Genomic DNA, 19070 nt, shown 5'->3' with positions numbered 1-19070 from the left:
TCGTGGGCACAAGAGCATGGCACAATTGGAGATATTTATAAAATTGCGTCTTATGCAACTGGAATTCTACCTGTAATTGGTGGAAGGACTTTTAGTGCGCTGCATAACATCCCCTAGTGTGGAAATGCCCACTAGGTCCTATTTGCGAAATCCCGGTAGAGCCGCCACCTGGCATAGATTGGTACAGTGCCACAGAGGAGTCGCCTGGGTCAGGCGGCCGCGCCATTCCATCTGCCTAACTGTTTACCTCCCAAGCCGTACCACTGTTCTGCTGGCATGATGTAAGAAGTCTAGGCTCTGTGCGCTGTAGAACAGCTGAAGAAGTGGGACACCCTCCATCGCTGCATGTTTTAGTGCAAATGCCGGGTCCATTGGTGAGCTATACCAGCATTCGTTTATGATTAATAAATGTGATGCCGCCGCAGTATGTTGATTGTGCACAAGTCTGTGGTGCCACCCAAACCACCCCACCATTCCATAGGAATTTATTGTGGATGGCGTTTATTTGTGCAAACCAGGATCGTGGTATGTGGTACGGGAAGTTCTGCAGCCAGTATAGGACTCTGGGTAGAGAGACCATTTTAAAAATTGCTGAGCGCCCGTACAGCGAAAGCGGGAGGGAGGACCAAGTTGTTGTCTCATCTCGGAGACTGGCAACAAGCGGATTTATATTGTGTGCCCATGAGATTCTTGGGCAAGGCGACATGAAGATACCCAGATCTTTAAAGCCCTCTGTCGCGTGGGCCAACTGGGCCGCCCAGGTTCCTCGTCCCTGATCCGCCCATACCGGGAATTGCACAGATTTAGAGGGGTTAGTATGGAGCCGGTGGTCTGGCCAAATACTAAGAGGATCTGCTGGATTCGTGGGCCTGAAATCCATGGGTCGGTAATAAAGAAAAGGACGTCATCCGCATACAGCGCGATGCGATCAGGTCGTGACTGTGGTTACTCAAAGCCCCGGAGCACTGGGTCGTTGCGTACCCACACCGCCAGAGGTTCCACGGCCAGGGCAAATAGAAGTGGGAACGGGGGGCAGCCCTGTAGCGTGCCGTGGCGGATAGGGAAGGTGGCCGACTGCTGCCCTGCTATGCGGACCCACGCTGTGAGATTTGTATAAAGCAGGTGGACATATGCTAAAAAGCACGGGCCGAAATTGACGTCTTCAATAAGTTGGAAGAGGTACACCCAGCTGAGGGAGTCGAATGCCTTATCAATATCGGCTAGTAGTATGGCCGCGGGCGCCTTAGCTCTGGGGCTTCTGCCATGGCGTTGTGGACCTGTCGGATATTGTGGCGAGTGGTCAGGTATGGCATGAAGCCAGATTGATGTGGGTGGATCAGATCTTGTATACAAGCCTGCAGGCGATCAACTAGGACCTTGCCCAAAGGTTTGGACTCCAACTTAATAAGAGAAATGGGACGGTATGAGGATGGATCGTCCGGTGGGCGCCCTGGTTGAGGAAAAGAACTATCTCAGCGTGTCGCCAGTCCCGGGGTAACAGGCATTGTTCAAGGGCGTCATGTATTGCCTCTAACAGGTGTGGGCCTAGTGTGGACATATGTGGCTGAAGAAATTCCATGGGGAATCCATTGGGACCGGGCCTGCCCCAGGTGCATTGCTACCAGTGCCGCACTTAGCTAGTCAGTGGTGAAATAGGCATCTAGTTGGTCTCGCAACTGGTCGGTGAGTCGTCGGGGGGGATATCTCTAAGGAACTCTGCTATGAGAGCCTCTGATAGCTGTTCTTGCTGCGCATATAATGCTGTTTTGTCCCTTTTTTGAAATTCAATATGACCTCAGGGGAGTTGTCCAGAACCACCGAAAAACGTTCACCAGCCACACCTGAATGTCTGATCCCAGTCATAATGATTCTCCGGGTCGCTGATGGCACATATGTATTTTGTAGCTAAACATGGCTGTTTAATATGGATGGTATGCTGCTATTATTGGAACAACAGAAACATTTATGCTTAATATTTCCCTCTGTGGCCTTGGCTTTTTGTCCTAGATTTTACAATATTTTGTTTGGTTCTATATGTGCACAAGGAGCAATCTACATGTACTCTCCTGAAAATAAGAAAGAAAATTGATCTTTCTGAACAGAAAGCCGATTATGAGGTGTATGAAATGTGTACCGCTCGCATACTGTTCATGTGAAAGAACCAGTGAATTTAGAGATGGAAGACCGATCAAGCTTTTAAACCATGCATCCCCATCAAAAGCATAGAACAATTGTTTTAACCTGGTTTGTCTTAGAATTGTTTAACTCTCTTTAAACCTAAGATAGCATGATTGATTAATGTACATTCGCCCCAATGAAATGTCATTATTGTATTCTATCTGTTCTTCCAGAATACAGTTTCCCGGTGATTTTTAGGCCTTTTATTTATCTGCATTTATTCAAGTTATATTGTGATTTTTTCACTGGACTAAGTAAATCCTGTGTGTTCTGCTCCGTATTTCTTTGTGGAAGACATTCTAGTCAAGGATTACCAAGATTTCTTCAAAGTTCCCATAATGGTGTTGTAGTTGACACAATTATTGTACTCTTAAAAACCGTTCCGGGTGAATGCAAAATCTAGAGCTATGGATTTAGACTTTTGACTGCCAGTTAAGTATAATTTTTTCCATTTTCAGGCTACTATCAGGAGTGAAAAAGATGTTTATCTTTCAGTTGAATGATGGAAAAGTGACTGTCAGAAATGATATTGTAGTAACTCACGTCACCCATGTAAGTGATTTAGAGCATTACTAAATAGTTATGGTTTTATATATGGATTACCACTGTTGAAATTGTCCATCTACTTGAATTAGGTCAGTGAATCATCATCATCTTGCCTCACTGATAATCTTTTGCTACTTTAAACAAAACTGATCTTTAATAACTGAGTAAAAATAACCGAAAGCAAGGTAAGCTGCTGTAATATTAACATAGTAGAATTGCACTCTTAAATGTATTTGTTTTTCAGACTACACTACAGGCTCAAACATGTGTATGTTTAAAGATGTTGCATAGAGATTTTACTTTGCTTCATGTTGCATTATTGTTAAACAAATGAGGGGGATCCATGTCTGGTTTTCAGGATATGCACATAACTTAAATTTACATTCCACGCCTCCAAATTTGGCTAAGCAGTGTTTTTTCAGTGCCAGAAGACCCACTTAGGTTCAAATACTGTCACTCAGGCACTCAAAAAGAATCTAATTTCAATCAAACGTATATTGGGCTTTTTAGGTCTATATAACAATTATTCATAATTCATCCGCAGTCTCATTGGCATGGCCACTACCCTGCAAACCTTCATGATTCTTCACAAGTTCATCTTTTTTCTGTAAATCAAGAGGTGTTTCTGCCAAACCATAATCTGGACAGTTAACATAATTATGCTGCATAATCAGAACCCCTAATCTCACTCTAGCAAAAGAAATTAACCCCAACTAGTAAGTAATGATTATTCAAGGAATCTTTGCCTTTTATTAATTAGATGGCATGCATTTTCTTTCTAAATTCCATATCCTGCTTTATTTTGTTTAATTTTTAAGTTTGGTGAGTAATGGTGCTTATGCCATTCATGGTGAAAGTATTGTATTCTATACCGACTTTAATAGGCTTTGGTTCAGCTTCTTTCAGTCATTTGCTTTTTTTCGCTGTGAAACCTTTGGCCACTGACATGTTACATAGTAGTTCACATCTTGGATCAGCCCAAAGTAGTATTTTAGTATACTAATTTTAATGTCTGTTTGGGTGTATCCTTACACATTGATTGAATTGCATAAGTGGCTACTTTATATCTAAAAAGTATACTCGGCCATCTCGCAGTTTATTCTTTCTCATCCATGCATTGTATACAAAATGCAATCTTTTAAAAATTATTTTGCGTTCAACAAGGCATTTTTGTCTTGTGCCTTTGTCAGAGATTGAGCCTCAAATGTATTGGCTTTGCCAATGCTTGTTATTTTCAGTTGCCCCTTTTGATTTCCTTGTAGCTCATAGCTAGCATATAGGACTTTACCCTTTCCTCCTTCTGTGCCCACTCTATAGATTTTTCCTCTACTTATATTTGGTTTATTTTTGGTTTAGTTTGTTTTAACATTATCCTTTTTAGGTCTCGCCTTGCTATCGCGTAAGCTATCGCAAAGCGAGATTATAGAAAACGGGTTAGAAAAGTGCTCCCAAAAAGCGTATTGCATGGCTAGCACGTGCACAATCACGCGCATCGTGCAGCCATGCAATTTGCTTTTTAGGAGCACTTCAAAGGGTCCGCTCCCCCGCCCCCAAGCGCGCGCGCGCCACGCTCCGCCGGGCTTGTTTCACTCCCTATCGGCACCCTCCCACCTTTGGAATGTGCAGTGTTTAAGTGTAAACCAGTTGTGGTTATGTTTGGTGTTTGTATGCGGTATAGACTGAATACGCGAGTCTCTGATGTGTTTGGCATGCGCTTTGTACGGCTCGTTATACAAACCTCACATTCCTTCCCTCCCCCCAGCATTGTGTGGTCCTGTGTCAGCAGGATCCCTTACTCGCCTTCCCTCTGCTCTATTGTGTTGCAGCGTTATCTGATCCCTTAATCATGCGCGGCCAGTGGGGGTGGATTTAGGAAGCTTGGTTACCTTTCAGGAAGAGCTCAAGCGACCCATAATCCCCCTTGCAGCATCCTTTGTAGAATCTTTGGTACTGCGCTGCGAGTTTAAGGGGTCCGAGGAGCTAAAACAAATGCTCTGCTTATCGACTCCAAGGCCAGACTTTTTTAAGCCTTCACTGCAACTCAAGCTACGAATGCACAGAAGCCGAAGGGCTCATACTTCACAAGCAGACAGGCCCCTGAGTCGGAAACGCATCGTTTCCTCTCAGTTCCCACCCATCTCATCTCCAGATATTTTTACACAAGAATAAAGTCAATTTTGTTTAGCACTAGTGCTAGTAGGCCAGTTTACTCATTTGTAAAACGTAGCATTGTGTGGTCCTGTGTCAGCAGGATCCCTTACTCGCCTTCCCTCTGCTCTATTGTGTTGCAGCGTTATATGATCCCTCAGTCATGCACGGCCAGTGGGGGTGGATTTAGGAAGCTTGGTTACCTTTCAGGAAGAGCTCAAGCGACCCATAATCCCCCTTGCAGCATCCTTTGTAGAATCTTTGGTACTGCGCTGCGAGTTTAAGGGGTCCGAGGAGCTAAAACAAAGGCTCTGCTTATCGACTCCAAGGCTAGACTTTTTTAAGCCTTCACTGCAACTCAAGCTACGAATGCACAGAAGCCGAAGGGCTCATACTTCACAAGCAGACAGGCCCCTGAGTCGAAAACGCATCGTTTCCTCTCAGTTCCCACCCATCTCATCTCCAGATATTTTTACACAAGAATAAAGTCACTTTTGTTTAGCACTAGTGCTAGTAGGCCAGTTTACTCATTTGTAAAACATTCATTTGCTGAGGGAATCCGCGTTAGCAATGTTTTTTTGGGTTGTTTTTTTGTTTACCGCAAATACATACAACAAAAATTAAAACGAGAAAAAAACATGACATCTTTTAATCTTGGCAGCCACGTGTTTGCTTTAAAATATTAAACATAATTACATTTTTGCTATCACGCATTATTTTAATTTAACCTTATTTGTGCTTCTTAGCTGGAAGATTTACTTTTAACAATGAATGAAACCGTTTTTCGTTTTACTGCTTGTTTTTTTTACAGCCGGGTGTGTACATTTTAAACAAGTTGGAAAGAGGAAGGCAATCCCTTCGCACTGGTGCCAATTTGCTCCAATCCATGCCTTAACTTGGAGAAATTCAGTTATATGTTTGAACTTTACACACCTCGCACGCTAAACACAGACTCTCAACACATCATTGTAGGGACCCTGCTTACAGATCAAAGCTAGGATAAAGAAAACTCATGTCAGGAAGATGCAGCTTTAATAACAAATTAACTGCATCGGTCAATGAAGCAGAATAATATTTTAGAGGCACATCTTTAGAAAACCATTACAAACCGGTCCATACACCGCTTGCGTTTCAGTGCGCAGTTCCTATTTTAAATAGTGCCTTTTAAAAAAAATGAAGGCGAGGTTGGGGTATTTAAGGAAAATGTACTGAGATTATATCTTGGCGATTTACTGCAAATATATGTTTCAAGGATATTGAAAGTAGAGATACAGTGCATGTGCGCCAAAAGCGGATTGCATGGCTAGCACGCGCACAATCACGCGCATCGTGCCGCCATGCAATCCGTTTGGGGAAGCGCTTCAGCCCACTGGCCACAGCCTCGGCATCATACTACTTCAAAGGGTCCGCTCCCCCGCCTGAAAGCTTTCTTATCTTTATGGGGCCATGTGTTTCAAACACATGGCCCCATAAAGACAATAAAGCTTTAACAACGGACGAAAGTGAAAGTGGACCGTGATGTTGCTGGTGTTGGTGGTGGGACGCAGCCTGTGACATTTCATGATCCTTTGGTGAATGGCGTCTGGCGCTGAGAGGGCGGTGGGGAGGCAGACGGCGCTGTTGCTTGCTGTTCAGCAAGCCTGTGACTTTGATCTCCGGCAGTGCTGGCTTCCGCTGTGCCTCCAAAGGGGGCACGCATTCAGGCCGCCACACACCCCTTTCTTGGACTAACTGAAATAGTTGGTGTTGCCCCGTCTTTTGCAATCCCCCGTTACTCACACACACAAATACATACCCTTGTGTATGTGTATGCGTATGCGTGCGAGTGCATACATAGACACAAGCACGTGTGCAAATGCACCGCAAACATATACGCATCGCTATCACACATACACACTGTGACACACACTCCACACACTCTCTCTCTTTCAGCCTTTCAAAACCCATCAGAGACTCCGGAGACAGATCTTTCCTTCTCTTTTACACTCGAAGGGCTTGTTTACACGTGTTTTCGTTCTTTATCACTGTTCTCCCACTTTCTCTTCCCCCTTCTCCCTCCCTCGTGTTTTTCCACCCTCTTGCTATGTGTCAAAGTATGATGCAGGCCCCATCTGCAAACACCGGCTCAAATTAAGCTCTGGCTCTATACCAATAACACCTTCCGTTTAATTGCCATATGTAATTTCCTGAATTAGCGATTCCTGTGATAATAAACCCGATGCACTGACGCCCAGGCCCATGTTGACAGTCGCGCTCCTGTCCTGCAACCCATGTGCTCCAGCTGTGCGCGTGGCTGCTGAGGAAGCCATTGTTGGGGTCGGCTGCCAGGAAGCCTGCGCCAGCATCAGGTGCACATAGTTCGAGCCCGGAGCTCCTTCGGGCGACGGAATGAAAGAGACCCTTTAAACCTCTCTCAGGACACCTCTGGAGTAAAGATCAAACACAGCATTGCCAGCAGCTGTTATCAGGAGTATACGTGGATTTGTATTTTAAACCACACTTGATGTATATAAAGTAAAGGATGCCTTTTTCGGAGATGAATTTCCACTAGCTATCATGGGAGTTATTGCATTTGAATGACAAAGTTCCTCATTGTCCGTTGAAAGAATAGTAAGTAAATTGAAGAATAAAAGCCTCTTTGCTCACAAGAAACAGACATCAATTATGTTCCATGATTCTGAAGTCTCAATGCGACAATCCCCCTGTCTAGGACAGGGCCTTGAGAATGAGAAGTGCATCTTTGGTTCAATACATGCTCGCTCCCTCTCTCACTCATATAGGCATTTATTCATTCATTCAATGTCTAACTCGCTCCAAAAGGACAGGCACTCACTCACCTACTCACTTTCTAGTGCACTCTTACTCACTGACTCGGTTTGCTCAACTGATCACTCGTTTACTCAATCAAACTGAAACTTCAGTTTTATTAAAAATCCCTAATTTTAAATGGTGTCTTCCAGTAAATCTCTTTGGCACACTAATGAATGATAGAAAGGATGGAGTGCAGACATGCAGCCACAAATCATGTCCTAATACACTAAGAAAGTGGGGGAGAGGGCCTCCACCAGAGAGACCGTGGCATAGGAGAGTAACTCTGACAGTAGTGCCACTCATGTGCGCTGGCAGGTGGGGGCAGCTTACTGGTACCTCATTAGGTAGGGGTCATGGCATGTTGTGGGCCCCATCATACCTTGATGGGCCAAAGTGCATCGGTCATCGGTGTCCTGCGGATAGCGCTGTACGTGTTTCTTTATGCTGCCCGCCAACTCACACAGCCTCTCAGCAGACAGACAGCAGCTGTTGTGGGGAGGTGATGGAGGCAAACGAGCACGAATTCCTCCCTTAGGCGAGGAAAAGGTTCACTCTCTTCTTGGGGCAATATGACTTCTTCACCGAACAGGCAATCGCGGCAGTACTGATGTATATATCCTCCTCCTGCACGGCAGTTAGCAGTAGGTCAGCACGATAGGGACCCGTCTCAGCACCTACTTTTAACAAGCATTTGCAATGCATTAGGTCTCGCATTTACGCGAGTTTGAGCTATTGACATTGCAAATAACAATGCCTATTGGCATTGTCATTTACAATGCCAATAGCTTTAACTCGTGTAACTACGAGACCTATTGCTTCTCAGCAGGGGTGTAAGCCTTTGAATGGAAGAGTACCAGCACTTTCAAATAGCAGGCAGGTACTCTGGGGGAGTGAGTGCCTGCACTTCTAGAATTCCATTGCATCAGTGCTTGAAATGGGCAGGTACTACCCGTACTGAGTACCTGCCATTCCTTCATTTGAAAGGGACAGTACCTGTATGTCTCAGCACTGCTGCAATGCATTTAATTGCACTTCTCAAAAGAAAGCAGCACTCTAGAGAGTGAGTCCCTGCACTTCTGTATCTCCACGTAAAACACTGCATTGCATGCACTTGTCAGGCCGTTCATTCATGCCATTCTGTGCCTGCTTTTCTGGTGGGACTATTCGTGTGTCGGTGTTTGTGTGTGTTTTTTACTGGTACTTACCTGGCGTGCATGATATTACTGCGTGTTAATTGCACTTATATAGCGCTTACTACTGACGAGACATCAATGCGCTTTTCAGTGAGGAGCACGCTACTCCGGAACCCAAAAAGTATTAATGACTGGGGATGTTGCTTGCGCAGATGCTAATGCACGCCCTCGCCCCCCACCCACCCCCAACAGAGAGGGCGGTGCGTCTGTCTCGTCCCGACCACTCTCCTTAACGCCCGTTTGTTGCTCCTTAGGTTTTTCCTTCGAGAATGAGTCACCAAGTGCTGCGCTGGGACAGACAGATGCCTCCCTGTTGCTGTTATCCCAGGCTGGACATGCCCGCCACGGCCTGTAATTAGCTCCAGGCATGTCCAAACAGCCCCCCACAACGCACACACACCATACTCTTTCCCCCCCCCCCCCCCCCCCCCCCAACGGAGCATTCCGAAATCCAAGCAACCCGTTTTACAGCTCACTGAAGCCATATACAACAACCTAGCGGCTAGCGGTGTTGGCTTTGGAACTGGGGAGTCAGGTTTAAATCCCGGCCTCGGCACAACACCCTGTGACCTGTGATTCTGGGCATTTCTCGTACTCTCTCAATCCCTATACATCTATGTATCTAGCCTGCGTCTCCTGTAAATTGCTCCAGTGACCTCGGGCCAAGTTAACACTATAGAAAATTGAAATGAAGGTAAGAACGGACGTTCCTACTTTCTTCAACTTATCTTACAAAACTGGGACCGTTTCGGGGAAATAGGAACACCTCCTATTTTTTTTTTTTTTAAAGTAGTGTCTCTTTGAATGGTCTGTTATTGTGTTCAATTTTGATTCATATGGTGGAGACTGAAAACCGATCCGATATCCGCTGGCCGAGGGAGTTAATTTGCCGGCTCCAAACACACGTATTTACCCCTGTGCAATGGAGGTAATCGAATTAATCGTATGTTGATGATTTCCGTTGATCAAACTGTCAGCGCGTTCGTTTGGAAACATTCTTCTATTTCATATTTTAAAAACACCAATAAGCAGACTATTAAAGTTTGTCACTACATCTTCGTCTGACAATAAAAAAAAAAAGCATATTAAAATGTATCACCAACACTCTCATTCATCCGCGCATGCCTTTTTCCCGGTGGCGTATATGTATAAACCACAGCTGAAATGACATTCAGTGTGTACAGCTGTGCTTTCCTAAATAACGAAATAATTTGTAAAAGGATATCGTAATTCTTCAACTTTCCATTAACAAGCATTTGCAATGCATTAGGTCTCGCATTTACGCGAGTTTGAGCTATTGACATTGCAAATAACAATGGCTATTGGCATTGTCATTTACAATGCCAATAGCTTTAACTCGTGTAACTGCGTGACCTATTGCATTGCAAATGCTTGTTGTTTTTGCTCCCGTGCAGTGCCTTATGACACAAAAGTGCTTGGGCTCTTTTTATGTCTGTTATTTCTTTAACCTTCCCTTCATCTTAAGTTGTGGGTGCAGCAGATAGCATCTCTGGACTGCTCCATTATAGATGGGGCAACATTTGATGCATGTTGCAATATTATGCTGGTGTGATAAAAACAAGTGCCTATGGGGGTGCTAAACACGTATTACTGCATCATCTATTCTATTTCACAAGACCAAGAGTGTTTGTATGCGTCATAACTGCAAATAGCGTATCTATACCAAAGGTGTACCAAAGGCAATTTAAACAGGCACGGTAGGCTCCACACTCTTTATTTGAGATTCGCAATGAGATGGGTTAGGTTGCAACGCACAGATTTGGATGAAAATACGGAAGACACACGTGAACCACAGAAGGGGAAACCATAGGAAAGATCCCTCTTAGTGAGCAGCTTAGTCTCTCAGATCAAGAATATCATCATAAGAGATATATGGTAGTGGTTGCAGTCCTTCATTCTTGATTTGCGGTGAAACACTTTCATGAAATCTGTGATCAGATAAAGGCACAAAATTTGGATATGATGCTAAAAGCAAAGTTCTGGTGAAAATAGATAATGTAGTGAATGGCATCGACATTGGTCTTGGTTGACTTAAAAATTGTTGTAAGAACTTAGGTGGAAAATGGGTGTTGAACTAGCAGTGATTTTTAGAGGCTATGAAAGCCATCGACTGAATACAGCAGATACACATCTGAAGGTCGAGCTTCTGCTCTTTCAGTTCTCCGGTGGTTGAATTGGCATAAATCTAATTTCGTAATAATACTCAGATTTTTTTATATATAGATTGGCCATGCCTGCTGACACCACACAGTTTACAGCATGCTAATATATTTAGAGGGGCTGAAATTCCATTAGTTGGGCTAAGTGCTATGTGCTACACCCTTTGTTTGCTAGGATAGATAATTAAATTATGATAGACTGATTACAGTGGGCTGGTCAGATCATTAAATTTGGTATCCGTTATCATCGCCATTTAAATAACCTAATTCACAACAACAAAAATGTATGTGAGAAGTTTTGCCTTATTTCAGACTTACTTATGACAAAGACTTAACAGGAATTTCCAGAAGTAAGACCTGTTTACTCATTGCCCAGATTTTCAAAGCTGCCTTTCCAATGAGTAAGCATGTTGTACTGCTGGAACCTATGAGTAAGTTATTTAGAGATATTTATCTACTAGTGCTATGGCTTTTGAAGACGTAAATTTATTAGGAAAAATAGAGGTGAAACCATAGCGCTAGGATATTGTCTGTGGAATGAACGCAAATTTGAGCTAAGTTGAAAACAACTTTTGAAGGAGGGATGGACAACATCCGTCTGGTTCCACAACTTCCACTGCTCCCTTTGGCAAAGTGATTGGTCGCTGTGCTTCACACATCCAAGTGATTTGCTACACAAACCCAAAGGACGGGAGATTTCTTGAGCTAAAACAGAGTGCTTTTTGACTCTTTGAGGTTCAAGTTAACCCACATCTTAGGGACCCACTTGATTACAAAACTGTGAGTTGGCTGTAAAGTGATATTCATGAGCTCTACAAAACACTTGAATGAATATATATAAACTGTGACACTAACATAACTCGGAACAGGCCTGCCTATAACACTTAAACAATTAGCACCACAAAGAAGAGTAGTTGAGGAGAATTGTGGAGAAAGAGTGTATCTTCAAGTAATCACTAGCCCATTTATTACCATAATTTATGCCATCCTTTTGTAATCTTTATGAAATACAAGACTATATTAGTCTTTTTCCACCCTTTGTCTACCATCATTTTAGGTTGTATGGTGGTGACGACCAGGTTTTGCTCTAGTTGTTTGGACTTTGGTGACAGATAAGAAATGTAATCAGTAAATTTGGGTTACATGGAGCTTGACAGGTAGCCACTGACTTAAACCTAATTCATTGAAGGCAAAGTTTATGGTTGTGTGCGTTAGTGATTGCCTCTGGATCACCTGCGGTTGGCCACCCGAGTTTAGCCTTGCACTTTCCAGTTACCTTCTGTAGAACAGAGGTATCAGGTTAAATTCTGCTCTGTACCTTGCTACACAGGTTACATTGCTACTGGGTTAATATGGTGTATGGCTCCTTTGTTTCTTTATTTGGAGATACTCTTTAACATCAATCCATCTTTTACACTAGAAGATCCTGCTTTTAGCTCCCCACACAATCTGCTGCCATTTATTGTTTTGTGAACATTTTTTCAGATTGAGAGAAATCAGAGTCAAGGTTAGGATCTGAAATCATCTTTGCATCCAGCTATAATATTTGCTTTACAACCATGTGTCTTGACAATTAATGATTATGTAGCACTTTGTAATCAGAAAGTCAATCAATGCATTTTGAAACTTTAAAAGTGCCTCCATCACTTGTTCCTTTTGGTTTGTTTATTAAACGTTAACAATTATTAAACATGTATGTTGAACTTTTGCTGAAGTCAATTGTGTTTGTGAACATTGATAAAGATGGTTTAATATCACTTATACTCTTGCTAAGGAAACAAAGGACCACAGTTATGGATGATAACCATCTTACCTACCATTTATTCAGTCCCAGCCGGCCCATCGTATATATCAAACTCTTCTACTTTCTATTTATATATTCCTGCTCCTCTTAGGTAATGTGACTGTTCAAAGTGATCTCTCACCCCCATATTTTCCTGCCCAAACCTATATCACATGCCATGGTTAGATCATATCTGCACTCTTTGTCTCTCTCTTTTGACTGTTTTCTAAACTACAAAAAGAGTAGCAGGTATCATGGCTTACTTAAGTACCACATAGCACACCTACAAATTGGCAACAGGGCAGCTCCCCTGTCTGCTGCAAATTTGAACTGCGCAAAGTACAATTAATGTGAATGTCTCACAGTTTTTGAATAACGGATGTCTTCCTTAAACTTGAACAAAAGGCTTGAATTGTACTCCCTTCTTGAAATTGTTGGAAGTGCTCCGTTTCCTTAGCTGACTAAAGGTAGTTTAAACTTTGTTGGTCCTAATTTCCGGAATGTCAATCAAATTGTTTTACACCTATTGCCTATAGCAGTAACATCACATGTACGGAGAAAAATGTAAAAACGTTTTGCTTTATTAGTCTTTTATTCCATCTCAGACAGAAACTTGGTGTTTTTTTACTGGTTCATTACTATCCTTGTTTTTAGCTGCAGCTCCAAGAAACCTTTGATTGAACACATGTTTTTGAAATACCTTATGAATCGATAGGTAAAGGAATGTTTAATGTTGGAAATATGACCCACTTTGCACCTTTTATAGTGTTACAACAGTGGGTAGGGCATCTTCCTCTTACGGTCAGTTATACAGTATTATAAAACCATATGCAGTCACTTTAAGTTCAGTTTCTTGTCTTCACTTTCAGATGGCTCTCCATTTTCTTTTTCCGTGTGTGATTGTAGTCAAAGTGCATAGGCATGCAGTTTGCTCTGTTATAGCAGATCTGCCACACCTATGCTATTTTCCCAAAGTGTGGGAAGCCTCCTTTGTATTTTCAGATTTTCTAGTTACAATATACCACAGTGTTGCCTTTTCAACAAGGACGAGAGCTTTGCTGTAAAAATCACCGCATCCTGCACTGAACCACATGGATATCCACAGCACACCATGGACCATTTTGCAATCCATGCCATTACTATACTTGGCTAATCATAACTTTTTCTGCCTAGGTTGTGTATTATAATAAGGATAACTGTCTTCGTCTGTGAAGTTGGTATCGGGCTAGTTATGATGTGTTGTATTATCCTAGATTAGTAGAGTGCTCCCACATTTATAGTTTCCTTAAGAGTTTCTTGATGCTTTATATTAGTCAATTAGGCCAGGAAAAAGGACTTTTCAAGCTAATAAGTGTTTCCATTTATTTTCTGAAATAAACTAAGAGGAGATAGTTGTGAGGTTTAGTGGCAATGTATTCCAGAGTTTACGGTCCAGATTTGGAAAAGCATAGCCACTATAGCAAGTTGTCCAAAACTTGGGGTATGTAAAAGTAATTGATTCACCAAACACAGTATAGGGTGAAGTATATAGTGAATCAGTCAACTGGAAAAGAACCAGAAGAAACCCTATAGATTTCGGTGTGGATGATGTAGGGCATCACAAACTAAATTTTGACCTGACTGTATAGTTAGTGAAGAGATTGTTGGAGTGGTCCCGCCTGACTGTTGAGCTGACATGAAAAGGTGAGCCACTTTATTTTTGAATTGATTTAAGTCATTGGATAAGAGCAGGTTTGATGCCCAGATAAACTCCTTTTCCATAGTAGAGTCTGGAACCTGGTCATGGGTGTTACTGTAGCTCAACACCCATACTTGTTTAGAAGAGGGAGGGTTGGCCTGATTTTCCTCATATGGAAAGAGTAGGAAGAGGAAACAGATGCAACCTGAGCTTCCATTTGGCGTAATTAATCGAGTTTGATGTCAGGACTTCTCACTTAACGAGAGGCTATAGGACTAGTGCTAAAGTCATGGTGCCATATGGAGGACTGCCAAAGATTTGAGCGCCCTCCTGTGATTAAATGTTTGGTTTCTTCTTTATTACGTTTTAGCAGATGTAGCCCAATACATTCATTAAGAGTTGTAATGAGAGAGAGAGAGACGTTATCTTTAGTCAAGTCTTCTGATCTCTCAAGAGTAACAAGCCACTTGGAATTCCACTAAAGTTTTATTTTGACTGGAACGAGGTATAGTAGAAAGATTACAGTCTTTACTGCTGGTTCCCATATTCTGTAGAGTTTTTTTGATATTTTTATTTGTGAATTCTTTTGTTGTCGTTTTGGACATTTAAAATAAGCAACTACTTACGGAATATTAACATTGCTGTGTTGTTAAATTGGTATAATATTTTTGTCTAATGTTGATAATGTCTTGTTTGTAGAACTGCCTAAGGTCGGTGCTGGAACAGATAGCAGCATATGGGCAGGTGGTGTTCCGATTGCAGAAATTTATCGATGAAGTCACAGGAAGCAGTCAAGATATTGTGTTGTCAGGGTCCATCCCCGTACCAAAGAAGGGTAATGAGGCTCCATTCCGCACTTACCAAGCATTTACATGGGCCTTATACAAATACTTGATGACTTTCAAGCAAGAGCTTACGGAAATTGAGAGATGCATTATCAACAAGGGTAAGATCACTGTATTTTGCCAGAAAAAGTTAGATATTAAAGCATTGGAAAATTCATTTAAGTCTAATGTGCTCTACATTTAGCCTTAATCCTATTGAATTTCTAGAGTATAAGCTTTTTCCTTGTTTTGTCTTTATTTATATTTCTGATGGTTACTTCTAATCACAGATTCCTCACCTTTAGTATATCCCCAGCCGCCAGATTGGTGTGGGAAGATTTTTCAGTGTATTCCATGAGCGCCATTAGGTGGTGTTGTGTGGCTCTACGTCGACTCCTTTCTCCCTCAGAAGTGACTGGAGCTGCAATTAGACGCCCTGCGAGTGCACTGCCGTGCGTTCCATTCTTTTTGCACCTTCATACACTGATATGGAGCTAGTTATTCTTTTTTTTAGCGTCCCTTGATGAACTCTTTTTCCCAAATTTCTACCAATGTGCAAGGGAACATGTTCCCTCCTCAAACTAGTTTTAGCTTTGTAGGCACAAGGTGTAATTCTAGTGTTTGTGTTCGGGACACGAAGCCAAGTCATGCAAGGAGTGTGCCCTGATGTATGGGAGCGGCTGGTGAACTTTCAAAGCGGTGAGGCAAGCAAAGTGCCCCACTACCTCAAAATAAACAAATGTTCCCTCCCTACACAAGCCCATACTAAAGAAAAACTTCCCTCAAAAACCCAAATAACAACCCCTCCCTCCAAAATAAAACAACAAGCATTGGCATAGCCAGTAGGACTCACCTTTGGAACCTTATAAATGTTTAGTTATCCAGCACAATATCCTTGGTGCAACAACATCAAGTGTTGCATGGCTAAACACTTATAATCTCCCAAAGGTGAGACCTATTGGCTATGCCAATGCTTGTTTTGAGTAAGTGGCTCGTGCATGTATGCCACTATGAGGTAGAGATGCTGCGAGTGCTTTTACAGGAGCCCCTGTGTCATTGCGCCTCTTCAAAATGTATCTTGGGTCTGGTGTAATACTTCTAGCCCCTATTCCCGTCTTCTTGCACCCAATGCATCCTTAAATGTCCCATGTACAGCCGGGGTTGACACTCCTATTACCTCTGCCCTCCAGTGACACTTTACCTGTCACGGGTGGTGGTGGACGTGGTGGTGGATGTGGTGGTGGTGGTGGTGGATGTGGTGGTGGTGGTGGTGGATGTGGTGGTGGTGGTGGTGGATGTGGTGGATGTGGTGGTGTGGACATGGTGGTGGACATGGTGGTGGTGGTGGATGTGGTGGTGGTGGACGTGGTGGTGGTGGACGTGGTGGTGGTGGACGTGGTGGTGGTGGATGTGGTGGTGGTGGATGTGGTGGTGGTGGATGTGGTGGTGGTGGATGTGGTGGTGGTGGATGTGGTGGTGGTGGATGTGGTGGTGGACGTGGTGGTGGTGGACGTCGTGGTGGTGGATGTGGTGGTGGTGGACGTGGTGGTGGACGTGGTGGTGGTAGTGGACGTGGTGGTGGACGTGGTGGTGGTGGATGTGGTGGACGTGGTGGTGAACGTGGTGGTGGTGGACGTGGTGGTGAACGTGGTGGTGGTGGACGTGGTGGTGTTGGATGTAGTGGTAGATGTGGAGATGGTGGATGTGGTGGTGGTGGACGTGGTGGTGGTGAATGACGTGGTGGTGGTGCAGGACGTGGTGGTGGAAGGGATGGTGGTGGTCGTGGTGGTGGACGTGGTGGTGGACATGGTGGTGGACGTGGTGGTGGACGTGGTGGTGGATGTGGTGGTGGACGTGGTGGTGGTAGACGTGGTGGTGGACGATGTGGTGGTGGATGTGGTGGTGGACATGGTGGACGTGGTAGTAGTGGACATGGTGGTAGTGGACGTGGTGGTGGTGGACGTGGTGGTGGTGGACGTGGTGGTGGTGGACGTGGTGGTGGTGGACGTGGTGGTGGTGGACCTGGTGGTGGTGGACGTGGTGGTGGTGCTGGACGTGGTGGTGCTGGACGTGGTGGTGCTGGACATGGTGGACGTGGTGGATGTGGTGGTGGTAGTGGATGTGGTGGTGGACGTGGTGGTGGTAGTGGATGTGGTGGTGGACGTGGTGGTGGTGGTGGACGTGGTGGTGGTGGTGGACGTGGTGGTGGTGGACGTGGTGGTGGTGGTGGTGGACGTGGTGGTGGACATGGTGGGGGTGGACGTGTTGGTGGTAATGGATGTGGTGGTGGTGATGGACGTGTTGGTGGTGGACGTGGTGGTGGTGGACGTGGTGGTGGTGGACGTGGTGGTGGACGTGGTGGTGGTGAAGGACGTGGTGGTGGTGCAGGACATGGTGGTGGACGTGGTGGTGGATGGGATGGTGGTGGACGTGGTGGTGGATGGGATGGTGGTGGACGTGGTGGTGGATGGGATGGTGGTGGACGTGGTGGTGGATGTGGTGGTGGATGTGGTGGACGTGGTGGTGGTGGACGATGTGGTGGTGGACGTGGTGGTGGTGGTGGATGTGGTGGACGTGGTGGTGAACGTGGTGGTGGTGGACGTGGTGGTGTTGGATGTCGTGGTAGATGTGGAGATGGTGGATGTGGTGGTGGTGGACCTGGTGGTGGTGGACGTGGTGGTGGTGGTGGACGTGGTGGTGGTGGTGGACGTGGTGGTGGTGAAGGACGTGGTGGTGGTGCAGGACGTGGTGGTGGACGTGGTGGTGGACGGGATGGTGGTGGACGTGGTGGTAGATGTGGTGGTGGTGGATGTGGTGGTGGATGTGGTGGTGGATGTGGTGGTGGATGTGGTGGTGGATGTGGTGGTGGACGTGGTGGTGGTAGATGTGGTGGTGATAGACGTGGTGGTGGACGATGTGGTGGTGGATGTGGTGGTGGACATGGTGGTGGACGTGGTAGTAGTGGACATGGTGGTGGTGGACGTGGTGGTGGTGGTGGACGTGGTGGTGGTGCACGTGGTGGTGGTGGACCTGGTGGTGGTGCTGGATGTGGTGCTGGATGTGGTGCTGGACGTGGTGGTGCTGGACGTGGTGGTGCTGGACGTGGTGGTGGACGTGGACGTGGTGGTGGACGTGGTGGTGGTGGTGGACGTGGTGGTGGACGTGGTGGGGTGGACGTGTTGGTGATGGATGTGGTGGTGGTGCTGGACGTGGTGGTGCTGGACGTGGTGGTGCTGGACGTGGTGGTGCTGGACGTGGTGGTGGTAGTGGACGTGGTGGTGGACGTGGTGGTGGTGGTGGTGGTGGTGGACGTGGACGTGGTGGTGGTGGACGTGGTGGTGGACGTGGTGGGGTGGACGTGTTGGTGATGGATGTGGTGGTGGTGGTGATGGACGTGGTGGTGGACGTGGTGGTGGTGGACATGGTGGTGGTGGACGTGGTGGTGGTGGACGTGGTGGTGGTGGACGTGGTGGTGGTGGACGTGGTGGTGGTGGACGTGGTGGTGGACGTGGGGGTGGTGGTGGACGTGGTGGTGGACGTGGTGGTGGTGGTAAACGTGGTGGTGGTGGACGTGGTGGTGGTGGATGATGTGGTGGTGGATGTGGTGGTGTGGTTGTGGTGGTGGTGTGGACGTGGTGGTGGTGTGGACGTGGTGGTGGTGTGGACGTGGTGGTGGTGTGGACGTGGTGGTGGTGTGGACGTGGTGGTGGTGGACGTGGTGGTGGTGGA

The 19070-nt window shown here is 45.3% G+C and overlaps 1 protein-coding gene across 1 annotated transcript in view; it reads left to right on the top strand.

The window, feature by feature from the left end:
* Positions 1–19070, top strand: part of TUBGCP5 (tubulin gamma complex component 5) — a 394755-nt gene that overhangs the window by 123213 nt on the left and 252472 nt on the right. The window contains exons 9-10 of the mRNA XM_085622861.1: positions 2637–2730; positions 15217–15463. Of these exons, the coding sequence (XP_085478987.1) occupies positions 2637–2730; positions 15217–15463 (341 nt within the window). The remainder of the gene's footprint in view (positions 1–2636; positions 2731–15216; positions 15464–19070) is intronic.

This window comes from Triturus cristatus, chromosome 8 (assembly GCF_964204655.1).
Source record: "Triturus cristatus chromosome 8, aTriCri1.1, whole genome shotgun sequence".
Taxonomy (NCBI): Eukaryota; Metazoa; Chordata; class Amphibia; order Caudata; family Salamandridae; genus Triturus; species Triturus cristatus.
This window is presented reverse-complemented; position numbering and strand designations above follow the sequence as displayed.